The sequence below is a fragment of the Centroberyx affinis genome, unplaced genomic scaffold, assembly GCF_046629955.1.
Source record: "Centroberyx affinis isolate AG114_WGS23_722 - 3 ecotype Tasmania unplaced genomic scaffold, CSIRO-AGI_Caff_v1 ptg000431l_1, whole genome shotgun sequence".
In the NCBI taxonomy this organism is placed as follows: Eukaryota; Metazoa; Chordata; class Actinopteri; order Beryciformes; family Berycidae; genus Centroberyx; species Centroberyx affinis.
In genome coordinates this window covers 488,868-509,066 of record NW_027279095.1, presented here as the reverse complement: position 1 = coordinate 509,066, position 20,199 = coordinate 488,868, and the positions used below count along the sequence as shown (strand labels likewise).

The following is a 20,199-nucleotide window of genomic DNA, read 5'->3' as shown; positions in this document are numbered from 1 at the left end:
TACTATACTCTCTATAATATACCCTTCTATAGTTAATAATTACAGTGATCAATTGTTTATTTCACATATATTGTTACTACCATTATTCTAATTGTTTCTTTTGATTTTTGGGACATTACCATCATTATTAATGTTGTCATTGATTACAACCAAAACTTTGGTACAATATATATTGAATTGTACTTCATGCCAATAAAAGTGAAAGAAGTCTCACACAAAATTCTTGTAATGATGTCACATCAAAGTACATTTGCAATGTAAATACTGTGTAAACTGTAGCTTCTGCACCATGGAGCAAGAAACGATAGAACACCTATTTTGTAATTATATATACAGTGAACTGTTTTGGACAAATGGGTAAACCCTTAGCAATTAGAATTTTGACTGACAATACAAACGTCAAAAACAGAGACGACCCTGAGAGAGCAGTATACAGTCTTCTAATTATTACTTGTGCTATTTTCTTCATCATCATCACTGAGAATGCCATTTCTTAAAACCAAGCAAGATTATTTTTCATTATTTTAAAATATATTTGTTTTTAGTTTATGAAATAAGTCTAGTTGAATTGTACAAGTAGTCTAACCCTAAATGGGTCAAGACAGTTCAGATTTGGTGTCCCTCTCTTCCCCCAGCTGAGCAGCCTAATACAGAGGGCCATCTGATTCCCATGTGACCCCAGCTAGATAGTAGACGGTGCAGTCCAGTGACTTAGATTAGCCCCACAGCTCTTACACACACACACACACACACACACACACGCTTCTTATCAAGTTAAACAAACATATGTATAGACACATCTGCCATCTGACAGTAAACATCAGTAAACACTGAAAACACTGACCAAATACATGAAATACAAAAACAACAGAACATGTCTCTTGCTGGCTTTTTCTCTCATGTACGTACACACACACACACACACACACACACACACACACACACACAGAAGTAGTGTGTAAGGTCTCAACCTGTGATTCATGGTGCCCTTCAGTGTCTGTCCTCCCTCCTACCACAAAGTATCGATTCAGGCTCCCACCTTGTTATTGACTTCATTTTATCACAGACCCAAATAATCAAATGACAGGTTTTATTGAGCCTGTTGGGATACTCACTATTGCCTAATGCAGTGTTTCCAAAAGCGGGGTCTGGGGTCCCCTAGTGGTCCTTGAGGGGGCTCCAAGGGATTTCCCAGGAAAATGAGAAACAGTTGAATTTCATAAATATAAATGAGGACAATGAGAAATGTACAAGGATGGCTGCTTTTCAGCACAACTGTCTCTATATGCCTGTGTGCTGTGAACTGTTAATGTCATTATTACTGTTCTTTAGTGTTCCATGTGCAGGCTGTGAAAACGAATCTCCTTTTGGAGGACAATAGTATCTATCTGTCTTGATAATTTCACTATCCCCAAGGTTACCTCCTCATCTAGACTATTAGTCATAACAACCAAAATATTCTCTGACAGTTCCTTTAGGATAAAGTCTGGGAGCCCATGGTCCAATGCGGATCTATTCAGGGGTCCTACTTTGGGAACCCCTGGTCTAAATGAGGCCCCACAACAGTCCCTGCCTTGATATGCATGTGAACGCGCGTGCTCATATCCGCGGGCAATTTTCTTCTGTCTGTTGCTGCTTTCAAGTGCTCCTCGTAAACTCCCGACTTAGATCGTAAGTTGTAGCGTGTATTCAAGTGTCCTTAGTCGGAAAGAATAACAAAATAGACCCTGTAACAAAAATAGGCAATTATGGTGGTTATTGTTTTATTTTAGAAATCAAGCAACACATAACTTATTTGTGCTGCAGAGGAGAATAACTGACTTTAATTAGTTTGTTATTCTAAGGTTGCTGTATAATGAATTACTCTTATCATAGCTGAGTCAGACTCCATGTCCTTCACCCTCTAAACGTCACAAATCTATGTGGGTCCGCCTCGAAATGCTAATATTTCCGACAGTACTTGAAGGCAGCAAATCTCCATCCCGGTCGCTACCACATCCTTCGCAGTTCCTCCCGGGTTTAAATTCCTCGCTAGCCAACTTCGGAAAAACAAGAACATAGAATGAAGTTGTCTATAATTCGCAATGCCTGCCGCGGTATTCAGATACAGCAAGCCCGCCCAGGAAGCAGGGTCTTCGGCTTCTCGGGAAGATGCCGGCCGGTAGGTCCTACCAGCAGCACGGTGATCCACCGGGCAGCAGCGAGTGCCACTACCAGCAGCGGTACCAGTCCGAAATTAGTCCTCAACTTCGGGAAAGAAGATGGGTTTGGGTACGACAATTCTGTGAGGTAAGAAAGTGAGAAAAGTAGTTTGTTTGGGTTTTTAACTGACAGTTGTATCGCAAAGAGACATTTCCTGATACAATAGCATCTTCTTTTTTTCTGCTTATGGGGTAACCATCGAACATGAACAACGTTATCGATCAAACCGATCCAGTCCTAAGTCCTGATTGGCAGAGTCACGTTCGAAGCCGTGCCGATATTTATTTGTTGCTTAGCAGTCACGTTGTTTAGCAACTGTTCAAGAACTACATTGTTTGGCGGAAGTAAAACACGTAATTGAAAACAAATCGGTGTTGTCTTTAAATTATCATTGAAACGTGCGGTGTCGTGTGGCATATGCCCACTGCTTAAGTGAAACACGGTAATTTAGTATTTCTCGTCTCGTCAGCGTTTTGTCTGTTGGCTCGCAGCCCGTAACCCCACGTGTCCCCGGTATCTTCAGAGGGACTTCTGCCAGCTGATGTAACATTCTTCCATTATTGCCAAACCCTTGCTCCTCAAAAATGTGTCTGAAATTGTAGTGACTAAACACACAGACAAGGGTTGGTAGGCTACACTGTAATTAATCACATGAGATAGGCCGACTAGCTTCATTATTAAATGATACACTGTTTTGTTGGTGGTGGGCTTGGGTTTATGTTTACATTTTAGACGCCATGTAGGTCAGTGTGTTAGCTCCGCCCACTGCTACTGGCTATCAGTGACGAGCATACAACTCCTCCCCAAGTCAGATAAACAGCAACGTGGCGTGTAAACCCACAAACACATTCTATTCTATTCTATTCTATTCTATTCTATTCTATGAATATGTCCCAGCTGGAAGTAGGCCCTGTTAACTGCTACTTGGCAGCCAGAATCACTCTTAAATGTATTCAACGAGGCATTAGGCCGGCATGCAGGGGCATGACATGAAGATGTTTGGGAACCCCTGCCCTGGGCTTTGGTATAAGCGGCATGATTCTTGCATGTGGATGAATGAATATTGTTGACCAGTCTATTTCCTCTCATAGGGAAGTGGTTCAGAGCACCAAGGAGGCACTGGTGGCTTTACAGAGAGAGAATCCAGCACTCAAACCTGTGCTAGCCATCATACAGGTATTGGAAATGCTTTAATAATAATAACCACCTACGATAGTTTCACAGTATACATTGACACGCAAAGTACAAAGACTACAGGACCTGACACACATTGCAAGGGGACAGTGCAAGACTCACACACACTACACCACCAGCTTGTTTTACCATGTTATAACATAGGCCTACATGCAGGCTTGTACATGGAGATCTTTGGTTACAAATGGTGGCCTATGTTGCAGATTGTCCTAAAACCTTTTCATGTCTTTCAGCAGATACCAATCTAAAAACCTAAACCAAGCTAAATAGCAGTCAGCAGAGCTGTGCTGTGCAAGTGGTGACCCGAAAACCCACTTTTACCTTAATTTACCTCTGTCCTTGAAAGGTTATCTGTTTTTCATTTAGGTTATTGAAACATTCTTCTGTTAAGAGAATTGTGTGTGTTTTTCTCAATGTCTCCTTACTTTATCTCAAAGGCAGGTGAAGATGACAGCTTGCTGGAGATCAATAAGAAGATGGCAGGAAAGGTAATTCTCTCTTTCTCTGTCTGTGTCTCTCCTCTTTGTGTCGTTTTTGGTGTGTTGTCTAGTCTGTCTTTTTCACCGATTGGCACAACATTTTAACTGTTGAACATCTCCTTATCCTTATGTCCACAGATTGGCTTGAACATCACTCAGATCTGTCTGCCAAAAGAGTGCAGTGAGGATGAAGTAAGTGAAACAGATTGTGTAATAACTTGCTCAGTATTCCAACAACAGTCATTCTGACTCAGTAGCTGAAGGCTCTGTCTAGGCAGACCCTTCCCTCCCCTCCACAATGTTTTGTAAGTCAACACATGATTTGTCATTCCCTCGGCTATTTGCCTGAGCAGCATGTGCACATAGTGGAAGAGTGCGAGGTGTCTAGACCCAAATCAGGTCCTTATCTAAGCTTTTATTTCAATGAAAGATCACTTCACTAGTATATGCCTCAGATGGAGTCTATATCTCTTCACTGTATGTGAATGAATTCATGATTTCTGAATGGATTTAGCCACTCTCCAGGGTCTGTGTTTATTTTTTTCTCCACCTTGCGGTATTTTGCAACATTATGTAACTCCTGTGATATTAGAAAGCGTACCTCAGTCTCTGCTGTAGGTCTCTTTGCCCAGCTGGAGGTTGACTCCTGATCCCGTGTGCAGTAGGGAACTCCTGGGAATAGCTCAGGTCTTAGAGATGTATGGAATTCCTCAGCTGACAGTGGATGATATACATTACAATCCTGGACTCAAGAGACCTCTGCCCTTTCTGCTGCTCCACTGCTCTACTGCTCTACTTTCACACGCCTTTCCTCTCTCTCTGTCTCTCTTTTTTTTTCTTGCATAAGCTCTAGGCCCAAACTTTCTCCGAGGGTGCACATGCTGCTTTGTTGATGCTAATCTTGTTCACTCTTCCTCCCTTCCTTTTCAATCACTACCTTATTGTTAAAAGAAAAAATGCACTTGGCTTTTCACATTTGAAATCTAGGCTTTTTTGTAGACTTGTGATACACAGAACACATACCTGCATATGTGATATTAACAGCTTCTGTCTGTCTGTGTGTGTGTGTGTACATGTAGATTTTAGAGGAGGTGCTGAAGCTGAACGAGGACCCTAGGGTGCATGGGGTGTACCTCCACCTCCCCCCTGCTTCCCTCACCAGCCGGGTGCTCAACGCGCTCAAGCCTGAGAAGGACGTGGACGGGTAAAGGCCAGCAGGGGCAGAGATGGAGTCCCCATCCTTTCATAGTCAAAGAGTAGATGTTTTTAGGCAGTAGCCAGCCAGCTACTGTACTTTTGTGGTATGCGTTTCGCTGGCCCAACAAAGATAAATGCATTTACTCCCATGCTGCATCAAATTTGGCTCAAATCAGAATGGGCTGCCGAGAATTAAGACTTGAGTAAATTTAGAGGATGTGCTTTCAGCAGACATGTGAATGAGGAAATTAGTAAGGGACGCTGCATAATCATCAGGAGTTGAACAGAACTGGTTCAGTTGAGCCCAAACTACACAAAGTTAGTTCATATAAAATAGTTTAGATTGTCTCATGAAACACTGAGATATATGGTGCTTTTGGATTTACTCTCAAAAGTTACTGTATGTTTAAGTTGTTTTAATGAAAATGTTTTATCTTAGTCAGAAATACTGTTACCAATAATCGTAACATTCTCTGAGTGAATAATGAAAAATATATCAAACTATCCAAAATGTAACTCTCCAGTATTTGGCTTTACCAGTTACATTTGAATGGTCTTAATGTGTTTATATTTACATCTTAGACATTTAGTGTATGCTTTCTTCAAGTACAACATTATAATGAGGATAAATCCATGTGTTAGCAATGCTACAAGTGGCCAGTAAAGAGGGCAAAGGTCAGCAGCTGCCAGATAGTAGAATAATTAAACAACATTCATATATTTTTTAGAATATGGCTGTATCATGAACAGTAAAGAAGTACTAGGTATAGAAATGGGAGCCAACCAGAAAATATTTTTTAATAATCTGTATATGTGTATGTATGGTTGTTTTGTCCTGCGATAGGATATCAGATCTGAATATGGGCCGTCTGGTACGAGGGGACGTGAGCCAACGCTTTGTGCCGCCCATAGCCAGCGCTGTCATGGAGCTGCTGGAGAGACATGGTGAGGTTCAGGGGAGGGGAGGGGAGGGGAGGGCAGACCAAAGATCTGGGTTCAGTGGGTAGGGGTCTGAACCCAGATCTTTGGTCTGCCCTCCCCCTCAGAATAACTCTTAACTGTGACCCCATGTCCAGCTGACCTTTGACTCAAAGGTCAGCTGGACATGGGGTCACAGTTAAGAGTTATTCTGAGTATCCCTCATGCAACTACTCGAAATTCGATGTCCAACTTAAACACTTGCCATGATGCAAATTTCTAATGCTAATTTCTACTTCATGAAATATAGTATGTCTTGAAATGTATAGCTCTTGTCCAGTCACATTAGTATCTGGCATGGTAAATTGCGGAATATAAATCCCATATTATGATGATATCCCGTGAATATGACCACAGTGTTCCACAAAACTGTCAACATTATTACTCAGACACATAAGGCACTTGATAGAAGAAGTGGATTGTGTCCTAATGTTGAATTAAAACATTTCCACAGATATTCCTCTGGAGGGAAAAACGGTGTTGCTGGTCGGGGGCGAAGTACCCCTTGGGCTGGCCCTGCAGTGCCTGATACAGACAAGTGGAATGGTAGCTCTCAAGAGCCACAGGAGCGCCGAGAACCTACAGAGACAGGTGTGTGAAATGGGAATCTGAGCTCGGTTCACAACCAGTTCCTCTGATCAAAAGGAAATACAGGTGGGAGTTATGAGAGTTGTGGTCCAACAGATTTTGTCACCACGCTTGCTGTAACTTACTGGGATCATTGTGCCTTTTTTATTGTCTTGCACCTTTATCTGTAGGAAAGATTAACAGTACATGGTATATAAATCACTTCCAGAAATGAGCTAATAGTGCAGCACCTCAAGAAGTCTGTGTTTTAAATTTGAGTAAGGTACCCTTCACTGAGCGTTTAAAGGAAGAATACGACATGATTTTGGGCTGATGATGGTTTTGAATGCAAATCTCTCTACATCATTGTGAATTTTTATCAGCCCATATCATGTCTTTGGAGAGCCCTTGGTTAAGGCGATCACCCTATAAATGAAAAGTAATTTTCCACTTCACATGGTCTTTAAACTCAACCTCCATTCGCATTATTCAGTTATTACCTCCGCCAAGGAGGTTATGTATTCGGTGCCGTTTGTTTGTTTGTTTGTTTGTTTATTTGTCTGTCAGCAGGGTTACGGAAAAAGTACTGGCCCGATTTTTGTGAAACTTACATTTTGGAGCGGATCCGTATATTTGTTGCGCTTGCACATTTGCATATCATAGAAGACTGGACTATTTGCCTTGGCGGAGGTCTGCGCTCTCCGAGTGCCCTTCTAGTTCCTGTTTCATTCAGTTTTATAGGCCGACCACTTGGTGGCAGTCTCTCCTTTTTCACATGCAGATATGATCAACCACTGTCATGCAAACTTGTGAACAATTCAGAGCTTCAAAGACCTGCAGAGATTGGTTGAATAAAAGTTACAAAGATACACGTAGACATTGTGATAAACACAACACATATCACACAGAAATTCTTGCTCTCTAAATGGTCATCTCTCTATTCATATTTCTGACTTTGTCCCATATCTTTTTTTTGCCTCTTCTCTCTTAAATTGTTCTTAAATTCTTCATATTCACATTCATCTCCTTTGCTCTTTCCCCAGGTGATGCAGGCGGATGCTGTGGTCCTGTTAGGGGCGGGACATATGGACCTCCCACCCACATGGGTTAGACCAGGGGCTGCTGTCATCAGCTGTGAGCCCACCCTGATCACAGGTATAGTGGAGGCTTTTGTGATGGTCATCAAGCAGGAACCATGCCTGGATGTGTAGAACAAAAGCAGAGTCCGCACAGTTACTGTTACTCTTTCTTAGTTACTCCCAATGTGTGTGAATTTATTAACACCCATACCTGTGATGTTTCGAGCTCTGAGCATTATTTCATACACCTTGGGAGCAACTTGCAGTGTGCTGAGTCGACTTTTGCTCTATGCTTTATATTCTGTCTGGCACCTGGTTAACATCTGGATATGCATGTGTTTACTCGACGGGTTGAATGTGTCTCATTGACTGTATATTCTGTTTTAGATGACCATACCATTGAGCTGTCCTCACAGACGGGGATCGGACACCTCACTGCAGCTTACAGAATGCAGGTGCGTCTCTTTGTCTCCCAGTCCTTAACGTACCATGTTTTATCTTGTGATTGCTTTTGACTGACAGCTCTGTTCATTTTTTGTCTCAATGGCTGCTCTCTAATTTTCCCTTTCTCTTTCTTTCCCTTGTTCTCTATTTCTCTCTCTCTCTTTTTTTCTCTACCAGAATGTGGTGTGTGGTGGCAGTCGCTGGCTGCAGGAGCAGCAGTACAGAGCCTGGAGGCTGCGCAGCCTCAAACTGCAGCCCCTCACCCCTGTACCCAGGTATAGACCATGTCATTTTCCAGGTTGAATTTTTTTATTATTATTATTATTGAAAAAGAGAACTGTCATTCAGTTTTAATGGGAAATTAAGATTTCTGTGCCCATTCCCTGCTCTTTTGTGTGCTTCTTGGTTTAAGGTAGAGGCACATTTTACTCAAAACTGGTCACAACTTGCACTGCTGGACCGTTCATGATAATGTGTAACTTACATAATATGTACATTTAATTAAATCTACCGGTACACAGGACTGTAATCTAAATTGAAGCATTTGTCATTGGGCTTATAAATACACACCTCTCATAATGGATGCTTTAAAAATAGATACATCCTGATGATCTGTCATGTTTTCTCTGCTTCTGCAGTGACATAGAGATTTCCAGAGCCCAGACCCCGAAGCCAGTGGACCAGCTGGCTGAGGAGATCGGCTTGCTGTCGGAAGAGCTTGAGGCCTACGGCAGGTCTAAGGCTAAGGTCCGCCTCTCCCTGCTGGACCGCCTCCATGCACAGCCTGATGGGAAATACGTCCTGGTAGCTGGGTGAGTCTGGCAAACTGATTGATTGAATCCTTTATTTCTTCAGGTTCTCAGATCCCATTAAGTTCAAGATCTGTTTTATAACAGCGACCAAGTATAAAAAATATTAATAACATGCAATAAACTTTATTTATAGAGAACTTTATTAAAACAGCATATACAAAGTCCTTACAAAGACAATAAATAAAATATGTTAGCCATAAATAAATCATGCACAATTAAGAAGAAAAAGAATGAAATACTAAATGGCAAAGTAATAAAAATAAAATACAGAGCATTTTAAAAGAGGACACTGAGTTAGCTGGTCTGTTCTCATTGGACAGGTCACCAAAGAAATAAACATAGAGCATTTAATTCACATGTCAGCAAGCCATACAATCACCAACAGGAAGATGACTCACAAACTTGAAAGCTGAACAATTAATGCAGTTGGCCATAATCTACAAGCTGCCTAATACTGTATTCGAAACAGTAACATAAATCACAAACAGGTCCACCGTCAATGCTTTCAATCATTTAGGGGAGTAGGATATTCTACCTTTTGATTTCATTATAAGGTGTATAATGACTAAAAACAGCTTTGTCAAATTCTATGATAAAGACTGAGACTGTTTTTTTTTTCTTGTTTATGTCTGTCTCTCTGCCTCTCCCATCTCTCATATCCCATGTTTTATCACTGCACTGTATTTTATCACAGCTTCTATTTGTCTTGCCTAATGTTTCTTGGTAATCTGAATTAATGAATTTAAGAGATGGTCTCCCTCTTCCAGCTGTTTTCTTTCTGCTTTTGATTAATGATCTATCCCTCTCTCTTTATTTGCCAAATAAGACTATCACAGGCTTAAACATGACACACACCATCACACACGAGCATTAAACGCCTCTCCACGGCAGAGAAGGATTACCCAGTGTCCCATGGGGAAGGCAGTAGTGTAGAATTGATTACCCACAGTCCCCTGCATGAGTGACGTCAAAGGATGTCACCTTTCAGCACTCAACCAGCTGTCCAACAACACGTTCTAGTCCTTACTGACTTGATACTAGTGGAGTTTGAAAAGACCCACTACCCTGTTAAGTTAGACCTTGTGCTTTTGATTTCAGGACTGCATCAGAGTCACTTTCTTCACCAAACACTATAATTGTACAGGAATTTGTCCTAGTGGTGACATTGGTGCAGAGATACATGAACAACTTACTCAGTAACACAGTACTTACTGACACAAATGGTACAGTTCACATACCGTGCATGACATACAAAAGACATGATTACGCTCTACGAATGTACATTCAATATTCAGTTGCTATGTGTATCCAGGCTGTAGCTCACAATAAAATTTGAAGTACTACACACTGAGGATAGATGTAGGAAAAGAGAATCAACACCCAGTTTCATGCACATTAGACTAGAGCCACCGTACTGTGCAGACATGGGAAGAAATAGCCCTGTCAAATAATTCTACTACAGAGAGAGAGAGTGAAACGCTGAGTGAAAGAGAGATGAAGACTTGCTTTCCCCCCCTCTTAGACAGTGGGAGTGATCATAGGCTGTGGAGTTTTCTGTCTTATCTCTGGTGTGTGTGTGTGTGTGTGTGTGTGTGTGTGTGAGTGAGGCAAGCAGCCTGGGCCTCTCTTTGAAGGGTGTGTGAATGGTGTTATGCTGATAGAGCAGGCTAAGCACCGTGTCTCCTTTCATGTATATGTGTGTGACACACACACACACACACACACACGCCTGTTGCTAAGACAGGTATAGCCTTGATTCATAGCCTGTATGAACTGACTTTTCCACACATTCATAGATTTTACACTCCCTTGCACATAGTGTGATGACACTAATACTATACCCCCCTCTCTTTCTCTCTCTCTCTCTCTCTCTCTCTCTCTCTCTCTCTCTCTCTCTCTCTCTCTCTCTCTCTCTCTCTCTCTCTCTCTTGTTCTCCCCCACCCCCATACATACACACATGCAAATGTGCAGATGTACATACACATACACAACCGGACATGCACGTGCACACATACATGTGTGTGTGTATGTGTGCATTTCTCTCTTTCTCGCTCACGTAAACACACACACACACACAGAGTTCCTTAAAGAGCCAATTCAGCTCCCAGTGGCTCTGGAGAGGTGAGGGGCCCCTCTCAATTCCAGCCAGCAGCAAGCCTTTGAGACCTGCTGCCAAGGGAACATCATGTCTACCAAAAAGAGAGAGGGAGGGAGAGAGAGAGCAGAAAGAGAGGGAGTCTGAGTGAAAGTGTCTATAGATAAATGAGGTGGAGACCCATCAAAGCATTCCTTTTCTTCTCCTCTGGTGTCCCCTTCTTAATCTTGCCCCCGCTTTACCCCCCTTTGTTACTCTTTTACCTCAAAGCATCCATTTGGACACAGCCAGTGATTTATCTGCAATATAATGGCTCCCAGTAGTCCTATGCATCAGGTCTTAGATACATACTAAATGTGATTTGAGCTGCTGAGTCGAGTGTTACTAATTATAGCATGGATGCACACACACAAGCACTCACACACAGACTCTACAGCCAGATCATGTGACACCAGTAGACTTATATTTCTCTCTGATACTTGCCTCCTAACAGTAGAACACAGTTTGTACATTCAGCGCTAATTAACGTGAATTCAAAATATGTGTCTCTCTTGTTGTAGTATCACTCCCACTCCACTGGGCGAAGGTAAAAGCACAGTGACCATTGGCCTAGTCCAAGCCCTCTCTGCCCACCTCAAGCTCAACTCCTTCGCTTGTCTCCGCCAGCCTTCCCAGGGACCCACCTTTGGAGTCAAAGGTCAGCAATGGACACTTTGATCCTCATGCTAATCGCACATGATATAGCCTGTCTGAAAACTGGGCTTCCATCAAATGAATTGCTTCACCACTCTGTGCCCTTTACCCTCCACTTGATCTTGTTACAATACAACATGTTATTATTATATAGTGCTATATTGTAACACCATGTAATGATCTTTTATATTTTGTTTCATTCCAAAACTCACTGCTTTGAGAATTCATTGCTCAATATATCAAAATATAGATGATGACATCCTCTAAAATGCTGCTATTTTGTAAGAAAAGTTATTACAATGGATAACAACGTCAGTAATATTCTCTAGTGAGTTTTACTTTCATGCCAATCATTTAGTAAGGGTTGATGTCAAACAGTTTCAAATTGTGGATATCTCGCTTTTGGAATGAAGCTCTTCATTTTGTTTTGCTTTCTACTAATATATTTTGGGTAATGGACAAGGCCAGAGACAGGGGACCGAATCAGCAGTCGGGGATGTATCCAATAACTGTGCGATGAGCTAGCTTTGTCAGCGTGAGGCTAGGATTTCATAGCCTGCTACGGTTTGTAACGGGGTGGAGCGGTTCACTCAGAGTCCACCACTCAGCAGTCCTTCTCTGTGTGTCCCTGTCCTGTTGCCTCTCTCTGACCGTGCTACCTCTTCTCTGTGCCTAGGGGGAGCTGCGGGAGGGGGATATGCCCAGGTCATCCCTATGGAGGAGGTAAGACACAGAGACGGACCCTCGCCGCTCCCCCAGCTGGACGAGTGCCGGCTTCAAAGGCCTCTAAAACATGCAGAGACTGAGAGAGCGAGCGGGAGGGGTGAGAGGGAAGAGGGAAAGAGACCGGGTGTCAAAGCTCCAGAGACAAAGCCCCTCCGATAAGGCAGCCTCCCCGTCTCACACCAAAACACCAGCTCTTTTCAACTTTCTCCTCCTCTCTCCCTCTCCCTTTTCCCTCTCACTGCACTCCTGTGTTTTTTTTCATGGGCTGTTAAACTAAAAAAAGGGAGTGTTTTGTTTCGTTTTGGTAGAAGGGCTCTTGCTAAACAGAAAGGATATGTGTCATAATATTTTTAAAGTCCTGGGGGACAAAGTCAAAACCATGGGAAGATTACTTTATTGTTATAAGTCAAATTTATTATGTGACTGCAGCCTTAGACCCCCATAGAAACCCCTCCCCTTACAAGACATCACTGTCAATGAGGCAGAGTTTACAGTCTAATGGATTACCTGTGTTCCTCTCTCTCTCTCTCTCTCTCTCTCTCTCTCTCTCTCTCTCTCTCTCTCTCTCTCTCTCTCTCTCTCTCTCTCTCTCTCTCTGTTTTTTCTGTTTTGTATCTTATCCTTCACTTTCCCCTTCAGTTCAACCTCCATCTGACAGGTGACATTCACGCCATCACAGCAGCCAATAACCTGGTGGCGGCAGCCATCGATGCCAGGATGCTCCATGAGGCGACCCAGTCAGACAAGGTGACAGTGTGATGATGTCACGCAGTACTTACTCATTCTGTGTTTACTCTGACATTGACGATTTGACCTGCACTATTAGTACTAACATAACAATCACCATTATTTTGCAAGAAATTGTAATCCTACAGTAACTAGCAATCATGATTTATTAACCTTAATGTTTTGAGGAAGGAAATTATGTTACTGCACTTTTTAAATATTAGTTGTGGATTTTTTTGTGCAGCCATACCTTTTGGTGCACCATACAAACTTCAGATAGTGAAGTGTAAATGTGTCACAGTCTTGTCATAGTGATGTCACTATATGTTCAAAGCAGAGGCTTGAATATTATTTCACAATTATGTCATTGTTAGTTAAGCCGAGGCACAGTTAAACATTTTAATTTCTCAACTGAATTTATTAATCACAACTATGACATCACAGTGTGACTCTCGGTACAATCATGGAATTGGTAATGATGAATCTCTGTTTTTGTTTCATACCCCTCCCAGGCCCTTTACAACAGACTGGTTCCTTCAGTGAATGGAGTCAGGCGATTCTCACCCATCCAGATCGCCAGGCTGCGTGTAAGTCGACCTGCGTGGCCTGTAAACACCGCAGTGCCTCTCAGAGCCGCTGATGTCAACAGCATTCACTCGCCCATAGGCATGCTGTGTTGAGCTCCCTGTTTTGGAAGTGTCCACTAGGGGGCCTCAGTGAGCCTGTCTCCAGACCACAGCCTCTTCACTCGCATTGCCACAATCATTCCCATGTCTGTGTCTCTGTGTCTGTGGTTATGCCTCATAAAGCTAATATGTTTGTATGACACTGAGTAAGGCTATTTTATCGGGTGCTGAAGACAGAATGGCTGATGTTAAGTCATAACAAATGAAAAACGACAGATGTTATGGAGATGGGAAGTAGAGGTTGGAGTCTCTCATACACCAGCACAGACAAACACTGAGTTGACTTACATTCTGAGTTGAGAAGTTCACAGGACTGTAAAATATTTATTGGTCTGAATGGACTGAGTGAGAGATAAGGAGACGCGTGTGTTTATATACAGCGCACTCCCAGTGAACCTGTTGAACATGACTGGGAGTTGATTGGCCATATCATGCGTGGTCAGTTAGTAGCCATTTCTTGTAACTGGTTGTTTGATATTGTATGTCCAACTGTGGCACACCACAGCAAGAAATGAACCATCGCTGCTGGAGAAAATGAAATGTTAAGGAAACATTATAATTTAGCTCAAGCAAATACTGGTCAAGTGTCTGGGAAATGGTGCTTTTTATCCAAATAAAATATCAAAATAATTTATTAAATTATCACAATAAAGTACTGAAATAGTTTTAGTGTTGCATGCTGCAGTAGTGCCATAACCAGGACCAAAATGGGGACAGACAAAGCCAAAAATAACGTCTCACCCTCACAGCTCCAAAACACGTACACAGGAACCACTGGTCCCGTCTTTCTCTCCTTTATCTCTCTCTCTCTCTGTTTCCAGCGGCTAGGCATCGGTAAAACAGACCCCGGATCTCTCACGCCCCAGGAGGTCAACGCCTTCGTCCGCCTCGACCTTGACCCCTCCAAAGTCACCTGGCAGAGAGGTAAGGAGTCACTGGAAGTACTGGGTTTCTCTCTGTCCCTCATCCCTGATTGCCATCTGCGACATCCATGCTGGCTGACGAATACTGAGGGGTAATCCGACTAAATTTCAGTATTCAAATGTACTAGCATCTCCCATAGCCCAAAACGAGGAAGGAGAGTTTGTCCATCTGTGATATGTTCAGTAGGATTCATATCTGCTTCTTGTCATTCTTCTATTCCCTTTACATCTTTTCTGTTTAAGGTGCATCATTTTGTGAGATATGTTTTGAGAGAGATGATCTCTAAAACTAGATTTATCATTTTAAAATAGTTTCCATATCTTATGTTTGATTCCATTTGTACTAATGTGCAGTTCCATTGAGAATGAAATGGGGAAAGTTGATACAGAGCACCCAGTATGATTCTCTGCAAACAAGGATGCATATTCTTGTTCAAAATTAATAGCAGTACTATCACACAAATCTCATTTGGCTGAAACTCATCCCATGAGTCTACAAAGTCGGCCTCTGATTTCTTTCTCAGTGGAGCTGATGAGACAGCTATTATTCAAAGATTAGACTCGTGGTTCTCAGATGTTTATCCTTTTATTTTGAATCAATTTTTCAATTGGGTCGTGTCATGCCATAGGAATAACACATGGAATCTTAAATTAAGATTTCCTCATTATATTATGTTATATTTCCTTTTGTCAGAGTGAATTTGCTTGATTAGTTCTAAAATTTGAATGCATCACAGGACATTGAGACTCTCGTCATTGGGAATTGACTCCTGCTCCGTCCGGCCCCTTTGGGGTTGATGAATGTGGGTGTGGTGGGGTGGGGATGGGTACCCCAATGGAAACTGTTGTTTTTAAGTTGTCAGTGAGAACAGCCAGCTGGGGTGTTGCTATGACTGATGGGGTATTTACCGAAATGGCTCCAGAGGGCATATTTAAGAGAGGAACCCTGGAGATTAAAAACAGATTTACCACCTAACTCTGCGTGAGTGTGTGTGTGTGTGTGTGTGTGTGTGTGTGTGTGTGCACTCATGTGTGTGTGGGTTTATGTGAGCCTCTTATGTATGTATATTCTAAGAATCAGTCTGTTTTCATTTAAGCGCGAAACAACCCACGTTTTTCCCTTTCTGTTCGTTACATCCAACCAACATCAGGACAATGTTTTACCCCTGTGGTTTCCTGAGGTCCTGATGGATTGTAATCGAAGCACAGCTACAGAATAACCAACTCCGAGCCAAGATTATCAGGGAATAGGCCAACTGCTGAGTTATGAAACTGCAAAGTAGCAAATCCTAATACCATAAGCACTTCCAGTGTGTCAACACCTACTCACAATAAGAGATAAAGATCAGTTGTCAGTTATTGGCTTTGTGCACATTCGTTCTGTGTGTGTGTGTGTGTGTGTGTGTGTGTGTGTGTGTGTGTGTCACAATCACTCACAGGCCTGTACATGTGCTGCTGTATCTGTTTTACAACATGTGTGGAAGTGGATTTTTACAACCTGTCAGAATCAGACTGTAAATACATCAATCCTCTGTGTGTGTGTGTGTCTTTGAGGTACGAGGTCAGGTATGTTATAATGTGTTTGTCTGTCTGGCCTATGATATCAATTGGCTGTTTTCATGCGTGTTTAGTTGGAGATGCTGTGAGAAATGGTGCTGGTCATGGAAGTGAATTTACTTATGTCCTCCTTGTTTTTCAGTTCTTGACACCAACGACCGTTTCTTGAGGAAGATCACAGTAGGACAGGCAAGCACTGAAAAAGGACAGATGAGAGAGGTATGTAGTTTATATCAGCAGCATCCGTGCCTTCACAAGCATGATTCCTCTGTAATTTCTTTTTTGTTTTGTTTTCTCAGCTATCGGCTTTGTGTATTTTTATGTGTATTTTATTTTTAAGGCACTCTAAACTGCTTTGGACAAAGGACTCCACCATTTAGAATGTATTACATTCCAATGGTCATTACAAATATTTTACAATTCAGTCATATGGCAAACGATGTTGTCACTGCACAGTGATTTCACTGCATGGGCTTAGCTGGTGGAAAACAGAACTTTACCTGTCTCAGCCCATTAATTATTCCGTGCCAGGCCTTTACAGCCTGTTGAGCTTGAAATCAAACTGACGGTCACCTCTGATGTTATTAACATGGGTGAAAACCTTTGCAATAATACAGTGTGTTGTTGAAGTGGCATCAAATGCTTGTGTTTTTAGCTTACACACAGTAACTCACTCTTTCACTCTCTCATGCTCACACACACAGCCCTCCATTCCTGCTTCCCCTGTCCACAATTAAGCCCGGCGGTATTTCACCCATATGTCAGTAGTAATGACAGCTAAATGAAATCCTGCAAATAAACACTTCACCTCAATGGGAAGCGAGCGGGCCTAAGTGAAAGCAAATGTTTAAAGAGGGAGGAAAATGACCCCCCTACACGCACGCACGCGCACACACACACACACACACACACGCAAAGAGACACACACACACACTCCTGGAACAGCCTCTGAGTTAGTTCTGCATATGCTTACATTTACCTCCATCCATTCTGCTTCTTCTCCATTCCTCTCTCCTCCTCCTTGCCCCGGTGCTAGATACACTATAGCCCCTCAGGGAATTATCACTGGGAGTGGGAATAGAAATGTTGTGTTCCTTGGTGGATTGGTGTGGTTTGTGTTATGTTTCTTTTTTTTTTTTACGTGGACTGGAAATTCCTTTGTTTCCATACTCTTCACTCTACTGACTCTCACTCTTTCTCTTTCTCTCTTCTCTCTCTCTCTTTGACACAAATCAACACAGAAAGTTACAACAAAAACAAGAGAAACAGACCCCACTCTCTATTGTTTCTCCAAAGTCATCTGTCCAAAACAAGGCCATGTCCGTGAAACACATGCCTACTTGGAACAAGACTCCCATCTGTACCTCTTTCCGCGTGTGTGTGTATGCATTGTGTATTCAGGAATGTGCCGTTTATGATTCACTGCTTTGAAGGAAAAGGGTTGGACTCGGCCATCAGCATCCGTCCAAATGTTTTGGGTTTGTAGGGTGTGTGTTACTCGTCAATGGACCCGTGTTTCTGTGTAAACGCAAGTGGTTTCTGTTATCACCTCTCACTGTCACAATATCACACACTCTCACTCACTCACTCACTCACTCACTCACTCACATACACACATACACGCTCACACTCCTCATCTGTCCTCTCTTGGTTTACAGAATGTGATATTGATAGCATGTTTCTAGTGTAACAACAATATTCTTATTATTGGATAACCTGGTTTGGAAAATAAATGCCATGAGGTCATTTATACATCACTTATGTGTATATATGTTACAGCACATGCACACAAATGTCGTCACTTATTAAATCTTGTTAATTCCCACAATCCTCTTCTTAGTAGGACTGTACAGAGGCTCTACTTAATCCACCAGCCACTGTGACCAGTGAACAAAAACTTTGAATTTCTGACCCTGGTGATATGTAATGTGTAGTATTTTTGTTTTTCCTCACTCCAGACTGGGTTCGACATTGCGGTGGCCAGCGAGATCATGGCCATCCTGGCTCTGGCGGACGGCCTGGGGGACATGAAGAACAGACTGGCACGCATGGTGGTGGGAACCAGCCGCTCGGGGCAGCCTGTCACCGCAGAGGACCTGGTGTGTGTTTCTGTGTGGTCTTTTCATTCTGGGGACGGGGCGGGGGGGAGTGGGGATTCAACCCTGACAGTCTCACAGTGAGGTTATGGTATAATCATCAGTACATCTCACCATGCATTCTCCTTTTGATAAAAAAAAATGGTGAGTCCATTTCATGTGAAGGCTGAGCTATCTTTTGTCCGTCTCAGTCTGGGTAATCTAGTTGTGCTGTTCCATTCATGGTAGCTGGCAGTGTTAACATTCAGGCAGATTGAGGAATAGGATTATCCAGTTGTCGTCTCTTTTCTGTAGATACATGTTTGCTTTTAATTTAGATGGTTTCCCAAATGTGAAGGTTAGGTGTGTTATGCGCATCTCAGCCTACCTGGAAGGAGGTTTCCACAAAACATTTTGTCATAGTCTGTGCATAATGTGGGAATTGGGCATTTTCCAATCTAGGGAGGGAATCGTCATAAGAGGTTGAACTGGCCACAACATCATATTAACTCAAATCTATTGTTTTTAACAAAACAAGGAGTTTCACAGTGCAATAAAAGACACAAAAATGCAATTAAATTAAGAGAAGGTAAACACAACACAGTCGTTGAGTAGGACAGATCTTGTGTGTGTTTGTTTATGGGTGAAACATAAGCTGTGTGACTCCTCATTGCCCGCTTTCAATCTCTGGTGACCACACTGTCCTCCCTGCAATTATCCTTCTAGCTTGCAGGCTAGACTTCCCAGGTCCCACTTGTCCCAAACACGCTAACATACCACTTCCACCTCCAAATCAACACGCCTCATCTAGGTGTAACCTGCCATTATAGATGTTAAGCAGAGTTTTCACACCTCTCACCAGCTCCAGCCTTAGGGTCAGCTGGCTCTGGTTTCCCACAGATGACTGCGGCCTGTGTTGTTTCAGAACCGTAAAGGAGGATCCCCTATAAAGTTACATTAGTCTTTCTGATTAGTCAGGATGCGAAAACATCACCACCCCTCTGAGCATCTGAGCTGGCCCAGATGGGAATATGGTGTGTGACTGTATGTATATGTATGTGTGTGGGTGTGACCAGATGGCTGACAGGGCATATTTTGGGGAGGAAGCATACTCTTATATGTGATGGTCAGACATGAGGGAGGGAGAACTGCAGATGGTCTAGACATTTTATCTTGTAGGATTCATTAATACAGTTACTGTGGGTATTAAAGTTTAACGTTTTGGACTCATCTCAGAACTAATAACCTGCTCTTGCCCCCACCAACTACTGCCTTTCTTTCTCCCCCTCTCTCAGGGTGTGAGTGGAGCGCTGGCAGTGTTAATGAAAGATGCCATCAAGCCCACGCTCATGCAGACCCTTGAGGTGAGTCACTACTGGCCTTAGTCCTCTCACAGTGACATTATTCCAATGTGCTCTAAATTAATTACCGTCCAGTGTAGGATGAATCGTTAAACCGTTCAGAACACAGTGCTGATCCAACCTGAGCTGAACAGCTGGACTGTTGAAGAAAGTAATTACAAAGGTCCTCAACTATAGTTGGCAGTCACATTTTTTTTTTTTTTTTCATTTTTCTGTGTTCCCCTCTGCTGTAAGTTCTGTGGAATGACTACCTCTCACATAGCCAAAACTTTGCTAGGGTACTGCAGATATAGAAGAGAATGCACACTAAAATCCTTGCACTCCCTGTCATTTTCCTGCTGAACTAAGTATATTCTGATGAACATCTTCTAGGCCAAATAGGTTAGCAGTCCAAAGGGAAACTG

At 42.5% G+C, this 20,199-nt stretch overlaps 1 protein-coding gene across 1 annotated transcript in view; it reads left to right on the top strand.

Annotated features, from left to right (window-relative positions):
- Positions 1 to 1,978: 1,978 nt before the first annotated feature.
- The window catches only part of mthfd1l (methylenetetrahydrofolate dehydrogenase (NADP+ dependent) 1 like), a 45,464-nt gene continuing 27,243 nt past the window's right edge, over positions 1,979 to 20,199 (top strand). The window contains exons 1-19 of the mRNA XM_071516778.1: positions 1,979 to 2,289; positions 3,294 to 3,378; positions 3,834 to 3,884; positions 4,014 to 4,067; positions 4,955 to 5,079; positions 5,917 to 6,017; positions 6,505 to 6,641; positions 7,661 to 7,772; positions 8,084 to 8,151; positions 8,318 to 8,415; positions 8,779 to 8,952; positions 11,609 to 11,745; positions 12,418 to 12,464; positions 13,107 to 13,214; positions 13,706 to 13,780; positions 14,701 to 14,803; positions 16,502 to 16,578; positions 18,318 to 18,458; positions 19,730 to 19,798. Coding sequence (XP_071372879.1) covers positions 2,063 to 2,289; positions 3,294 to 3,378; positions 3,834 to 3,884; positions 4,014 to 4,067; positions 4,955 to 5,079; positions 5,917 to 6,017; positions 6,505 to 6,641; positions 7,661 to 7,772; positions 8,084 to 8,151; positions 8,318 to 8,415; positions 8,779 to 8,952; positions 11,609 to 11,745; positions 12,418 to 12,464; positions 13,107 to 13,214; positions 13,706 to 13,780; positions 14,701 to 14,803; positions 16,502 to 16,578; positions 18,318 to 18,458; positions 19,730 to 19,798 — 1,989 coding nt within the window. The 5' untranslated portion in view covers positions 1,979 to 2,062. The remainder of the gene's footprint in view (positions 2,290 to 3,293; positions 3,379 to 3,833; positions 3,885 to 4,013; positions 4,068 to 4,954; positions 5,080 to 5,916; positions 6,018 to 6,504; positions 6,642 to 7,660; positions 7,773 to 8,083; positions 8,152 to 8,317; positions 8,416 to 8,778; positions 8,953 to 11,608; positions 11,746 to 12,417; positions 12,465 to 13,106; positions 13,215 to 13,705; positions 13,781 to 14,700; positions 14,804 to 16,501; positions 16,579 to 18,317; positions 18,459 to 19,729; positions 19,799 to 20,199) is intronic.